This window comes from Adiantum capillus-veneris, chromosome 16 (genome assembly GCF_014529385.1).
Source record: "Adiantum capillus-veneris isolate H3 chromosome 16, ASM1452938v2, whole genome shotgun sequence".
NCBI classification, from domain to species: domain Eukaryota; kingdom Viridiplantae; phylum Streptophyta; class Polypodiopsida; order Polypodiales; family Pteridaceae; genus Adiantum; species Adiantum capillus-veneris.
Window position 1 is genome coordinate 18198305 of NC_140946.1, and position 7019 is coordinate 18205323.

Here is a 7019-nt window from a genome sequence, read left to right on the forward strand (position 1 = left end):
GCTTCGTATGCCTCCTAAGCAAGCAGAGAGGCCCAATGGACTTACATAGTCTTGATTGAGGAAGAAGACATAAATGAGCCTCCTCAAAGTAGTGTCAAAAACTTCAGGAGTACCTTCTTTCTCAAGGCACCACCCCATCCATTTTGTTGCCCTTTCTTTTCAAAAAGCATGAAGCAGAAAGTGAGAGAATTTCTTTTCAAAAAGCATGAAGCAGAAAGTGAGAGAATTTCTTCAGCCCTGAGCCCACCCCGCACTAAACATGCGGGTGCAACAAGATCACCTCCCTCTCCTCTAAAGAGGAAGTGGAGGAGCAAGAAAATCCAAACATACCAAAGCTAGCTCATCATACCAACTTTTGTTGTGCTGCTCCCGAGCGCTTGGCTACCTCCATTTGCATGCATGCGGAGCACTCTCTGATATCACCATTTCCAACCAGACATGATGCAAGACTTGAAGGTTGCCGACTCGCGCGAAGAGCTTAGCAAAATGCCAAAGTGTATGCATGCACAACCAACCATTACAGCTCTGCTCTAGCTATAATGAAAAGATCTTCACTTCTTATTCATGTACAAATACCTTCCCATCTATCTGTAAAGACAAGCAATGCTAAAAAAATTCCAAAAAGATGCATAGCACACTGAATTTAGATGAAGCACGACAATCCTACATCATGTCATAAAGGTCATAGGTGCATACTCTGGCACTTAATAATGCAGGTGCTAAAAAACATGTGAGGCTTCTATACATCTTCCACATCACAGAAAGAGTCAAGGGACAAACCATGCACAAATAAGCGTGTGAATATTTAACATGTGATTATGTAAAGGATATAAAAACACAAGAGTAGCCATAACAACAGGATAAAGCAGAAGGCTTCTACGTCTCATGCGTCAGAAATAAATGGATTACAGTGATAAGTTCCTATTTCATTGATATGCTCACCATCACTCATAGCGTGTTAAATTCAATTCAAGCTTCAGACATCACTTATTCATCGACAAAGGCCTCAACCAAAATCAGGGGCAAGATAAACTAAAGACACTTATTACTTACTCACAATAATTCCAAAAGGCTGAGACACGGCAGGTATACAAAACTCTCTTTCATTAATGCATCGCGTATCGCCGCATGCAAGGTGTTAGACAACCTTCTAACTACAGCTCAATACACAAAAAGGCTGTACAAAAGGGCTCTGCCTGACCTTGCAAGAATATTTACTGCCAACATTGCACATGTAATTCCTAGCAAGAGCAATTAAAGGTAACAAATGCGTGTTTATGTTCGAACTATAATTAAGCATACCCTCAAGTATGTATATGTGCTTCTAGTAGCCACCCAAAATGTAAGACTCTGTCATGTCGGCTTTTTGCCTGCGTAAGAGCTTATCCGCCGGATGCTTTTCTTCTGCTGCTTCTTCCCTTGGTGCTACTCTTGACCAGGAAAATACAGCTCCGCTTAGCGGGTACCAATCCCCAGGCTTAGAAGATCCTGTTGGACCTTACTCTTCTCTCTCTCTCTCTCTCTCTCTCTCTCTCTCTCTCTCTCTCTCTCTCTACCCATGCAAGCAAGCGCCAGGCCCATGAGTGCATGTGTGTGCATATAGACGTGCACATACGTGGAATTGAAAACAACAAAACATGGCAAGAAGATGAAAACTGCTCGCTCATAGACATGATTATGTGAGCATACCTGCAGGAAGCGACAGCGTTTGATGGTCTCTAGGTAATGAGCGTACATCTGGGATAACAAACAGAAGAAACCATGAACACCTGCTTGTAACAGGGGAGGTGCAAGAGTCTCTCTCTCTCTCTCTCTCTCTCTCACACACACACACACACACACACACACACACACACACAGGCTTCGCAAGCTCACATACCTGAAAATGGGGAGAAAGTCCACCGGTTTGATGACGCGAGGAGCAACGAAATAAGCAAAAAACAGCTTCCCCACCTCATGATGGCAGGAACAAGCTACACAAGACCATCGAAAAGCGGACGCAGAGGGGGGTGGGGGTGTGGGTGTGGGAGAGAGAGACGAGAGAGCTTGAAGGACGATACATGGAGGGGCGACAAAAATGTGTGTGTGTGAGAGAGAGAGAGCGCACCGTCGGCAGGCTTTCAGCTCTATTGTTGTGTCGCTTTGGTATGGAAAGGTGAGCTCCTCAAACGGCCTCCCCACGGGATTAGATGTTGGACCAACGCACCCCCAAATGTCCTAGCCTCACTACCGCTCACTTCATTGTCTGATTCTGATTTAATTTTAGGAAAATTACCAAAAATGCCCCTCTAATTTGTGGAAATTCCAAGAATACCCCCAATATTTTGCCATAAATTCTCAAAATGCCCTTCAAATTTTCCAAAATTCCCATGGTTGTGAGATTAAATTTCAAAAATAAAAAATGTTGTAGCTTTTCATAAGAAGACTGATTGTCTATCAATACAAGATGCTAAAAGTAGAATTTGAGTTGGTTATATACACATAATTGGTTATATGCTTCATTATTTTTACACATAATTGCCTTTACTTTGTGAGGTAATTTGTGAAAATTAAGTTCTAAGCACTAAAAAACGGATCTCAATTGTCAAAAAAGAATAAAGATTAGAAAATCTTGAACAATCCAACAAAAATAGATACAAGGGTATTTTTCAAATTTGGGGGGTATTTTGGTCATTTTCCCCTAACTTTGATAGGGTTGATGTTGATGGGCACCCTTGCCCTTCACATTTTATGATTTTTTGAGCAATTTAGTGTATTCTTTGCCAGGTAATTCACATTTTCACTCGTTAAAAATGGATAAGATACCCCAAAATGGGTAAAATGCCTAGCAAAAAGCAACCTTGCTTTTGACATGGTGATTTTGGCATCACCAAAACATGCCTCAGGCCCGTTTCACACGATGGCGGTGCTAGTAGATGAGTGAAAAGTGAATCTCTAGGTGGAAGTATCTTTAAAAAATACTACCATCATCCTTGTATTCACACATTGGAGATGGAAGCAACTTCGATAGACCTTTTGCCTCCTCTATGTGCACACGAGACGCAACGGAATTAAGAAAGGTATTTTTCACATGACAAGTACATGAGCTCTTATGTTGTGCGGATTAAAATGTGATTAATGGACCCCTTTTCCTTCATATACCTATAATTTTTTTTCAAATTTCTAATTTTTAGCCCCTCCAATAAATGGAATACTGGAACTCCCTCCTTTTGAACTCACGTGCTACACTTACACATTTTGAGGTGCACCCCCAGAAACACTAGCGGCAATCATAGAGTATGTGAAGCGAAAAGGGGTAGCAATTTTATAATGAGATGTTGATGCAAAGCTAGTAGTTGGAGCATCATGATGTGCATAGAGTATATAAATCCAAATGGGGTAGCAATTTTATGATGAGATGTTGATACAGAGCTAGTAGTTGGAGCATCATCATGTGGTCCTTAAGGATGTGTATGTCAAATACATAGAAGACCACACCAAATTCAAGGATAATTAGATAATGGCATGGACATAATTCCATTTCTAGCATTGTGAAAAAGTCCAAGATGTCTATCATATGAAACAAGGAGCTTCTTTCCCCGACCTATGTTGCACATACCTTGTAGTAAGTACATTCCAAGATATGTAACATCTTGCAGAGGATGCTTGCTAATTAATAGATGTGCTATAAGAAGTGTGATAAACTTTGCACATATGCCAATAGTAACAACATTCTCCGTAAGTTTGTGTGTTTTAATTCCCAAGTCCGTCATGCCTTGGGGCTGTGTATTCCAGCAGATCAAGAAATCTCAACCGTTGATTACATTAACATTCTTACAGTGAATAGGACAGGAACAGTGCAATCAACATAATTCCACCAATGGAATTCACCTAGAGAGAATTCTAGCCAATCATATCACACAAACGACATTCTAGTCAATCAAATGCAAGATTGGGCATGACGGATGGGAATCTCCCTCACCCCCACTATTCCGGAACATGGAATAGGCTCGGTCTCCGCCTCGCCTATTCCGGCCCGGAACAGTGGGGGTGAGGGAGATTCCCTACCTCTTCACATGTGTCAATGTTAGCATCTATCTTGAGTACAAATTGATATGATATTCTAGATGGATGAGAGAGAGTGAGAGAGAGAGAGAGAGAGAGAAAACAAAGGTAACGGTTTTGTTAGGGTGGTTCTTACCTTGATATTATAGAAACTATAGAGGTCGTCTCTCTTTTTGAAGAAGAAATACTTTGAATTCATGTCCTCCTTTATTCAATACATTACTCTCCTTGCACACACAAACAAGGATAAACACATAGTGAGCAATTTGTGACACCTTTTTCATCACATGTATTGAATATTAATCATACTTGTGACATATTTTGGACATGAAAAACAATTTCTAACTTTCTAAAGGTATTTTCCATTTTAATTTGGCCACTTAAGTTTGGAAAAATAAAAGAGATAAAGAGAAATTGATTAAAGTACTTATAGATCTAACTCAGCCAAAGGCTTAGACCCAAAGGATAGAAGTCTATAAAAGAGAAAAATTAATTTTTATTTAATTATCTCGGTCAAAGGTACAAGTTAAGGAAGGATAAGTCTATTCCGAGCAACCTTGATCGAATGTACATGACGAAACGGAGATAATTAGAGCAATTATAGGAGTCTAAAAATAGAAACTAGCTATGTAAATTTTAAGTGATTAAATTTACTCTTTAGACTCCAAGTATGAAGCCTAGAAAGCCTTACGATAAAATTTTAACTTGCCAGAGAAAGTCTAATTTTAGTAAGTTTTGGGATCAACTTATTAGAACCTCCCAAGGACTGTGCTGAGAATTTTGCATAGGAGGTGAAGCTCCAAAGCCCAAGGGTAAGTTTAATTTTACCAGAGGCCGTCATAATTTAGCAAGTAGACTCTAGCCTTGGTCAGCTTCCTAGAACATTGAAAGGATATTGCAAAGGTCTTGCACATGAGCGGGTTAAATTAAGGATAAGTCTATAATTTTTAATTAATGCAAGGGGTAGATCAAAAGACTAAAAGGTTCGATCAGCCCTACCATATTTCGAAAGTAGACTCTAGTCCTTCTCTTCTAAGTCTGGCTAAGCCACATGTCCAAAGTAGCTCACATTTGCTTTATGGGAAGCTGGATGTGTGTGTGTGTGTGTGTGTGTGTGTGTACACTTTCCAAAGATAAGTCAAGAGGAAGAGGGGGCGAGTTCTTCAAGATTAGCAAGGTGAGGAAGAGGCATGTGTTAGCATATGCACTGAGTTGCATTTTAAGCGTTTACTTGTAATTGGTCCATGCAATAGAATTGTACCTTAAGAATTTTGGAAAGTGTGGAAAAGGGAAAAGAGGGGAGCTTGTGGGGTTTTGGGGCTCTCTCTCTCATTCTCTCACACTCTCGCAAGTGCCTAAGAGTGGCCAATCAAGTACTCTCTCTCTCTCTCTCTCTCATGGAAGCTCAAGAGATAGTCTCCAGGCTCGAGCACTTGGCTCTGGATGCAAATCCAAGCAAGTAAACTCATCTTCTTCTCCTCTATTATTCTAGCTTTGCTAAGAGCTTTCTCATGGAGTCAGCATATTATTTGCTTGAAAAATACTTCTCATCACCCTCATCTACCTCCATCCCCGTAGTCCTTTCTCCCCGTTGGGGTGTTTAGGGCTTGGAAAGGAGGGTCACACCATGGAATCATGAAGCACATCATCTTGTTGGTTCGAGGAAGGATGCAAGATCACAAGCTTGTATTGTAATCAAGGATATCATTAAGAGAATTCTAATACAAAGACCTTTTGGAGGGGGGATCGGCTCCTAGAAAATCCGATCCTTAATAAGTTATCAATCTTAATTGTGTTATTATCTTCACGTTATGTGCACGATTTAATGTTCTAATGTGTGAATGATGCAATGAAATCAACCTTGCACAATCTTTGGTTCTCCTCTAAAGAATCCTCTTAAAGGAAAGATTCCCTTTCATAAATTAACTATGTTATTATCACATAGAAGTACTAGATTCTACGATATTGGTATCAAATAAGGTTTCTTTTTTCTTGCCTAAGAAGAGAGTTCCTAGAGTAATTTATGAAAGGTTGGAGTTGTTCATTGCAATAAGATAAGTGGGATTAGGTTATTATCTCGGTTGGCATGCAAGCTTGCAAGGTACAAGGGGACATCATCGAGAACCATGGTCTTAATAATGGAGTCGTTTTAGACTTGCCTATGGCTTAACCATTATTGACTTGTTAGCCTCTCGATAAGAATCGGTGCCAACTTACCACTGTTAAACCCACTCCACTACTCTTTGCAATTAACAATATTCTAAAAGATGGGTGTAGTTACTTGAGTGCTTATTTTCAAGGGTTAAGAGGAGTAGTAACCAAGGTTTTGAAAGTGTGAAGGAAAGAGCTAGCATACACATATAAGGAACTCTAATCATGGCACAACATAATCAAGAGAATATGATTAATACTAGAAGTTTAGATTTAGCACCTGGTGTAACCAATGATGATGGCGAAGAATTGTCAGCTATTTTGTTGGAAAGCTTCAAGAAGTTGTGGGAAACCCTACTTTGCAAGTGAAGGTTTAACTCCAAAGACAAGCTCTTCAAGTCTCTCCAAGTACCCAATATGAGAGATCTCCTGCGAGGCCTCCTAGTGAGACCTCCAAAAGAGGAATCTCTTTGGGTAATGAGAAGGAAATGCCAGAAGGACCTTTAAGGAAAACTGTTCGAGAAGAAGCCACACATCAAGAACTTTCAAGGGAGAGGTATGAGAGTGACACCCCCATTATCTCTAAAAGTGATGCAGGCCCAAGAAGGCAACATGAAGGCGTGTTGGGATAGGGTGGATTCCCATACTAGCATTCATGATTGTAGCATTGATCATTACACTAGCAATGAGAGAGAGAGAGAGAGAGAGAGAGAGAGAGAGAGAGAGAGAGAGAGAGAGAGAGAGAGAGAGCTTGTAGAATCAAAACGTAACTTGATTAATCATAAACTGACAACATGTATACAATGATTGATTGGGTTGGAAAG

The 7019-nt window shown here is 40.2% G+C and overlaps 1 protein-coding gene across 1 annotated transcript; it reads right to left on the reverse strand.

Annotated features, from left to right (window-relative positions):
* Nucleotides 1–1087: 1087 nt before the first annotated feature.
* Nucleotides 1088–2102, reverse strand: LOC147438637 (uncharacterized). The gene is made up of 3 exons (XM_086484165.1): nt 1880–2102; nt 1690–1737; nt 1088–1488 (listed from the first exon to the last, which is right to left on the reverse strand). Exons 1-3 carry the CDS (start codon nt 1956–1958, stop codon nt 1325–1327), a joined length of 291 nt encoding a protein of 96 aa, XP_086340291.1. The 5' UTR covers nt 1959–2102; the 3' UTR covers nt 1088–1324.
* Nucleotides 2103–7019: the final 4917 nt, after the last annotated feature.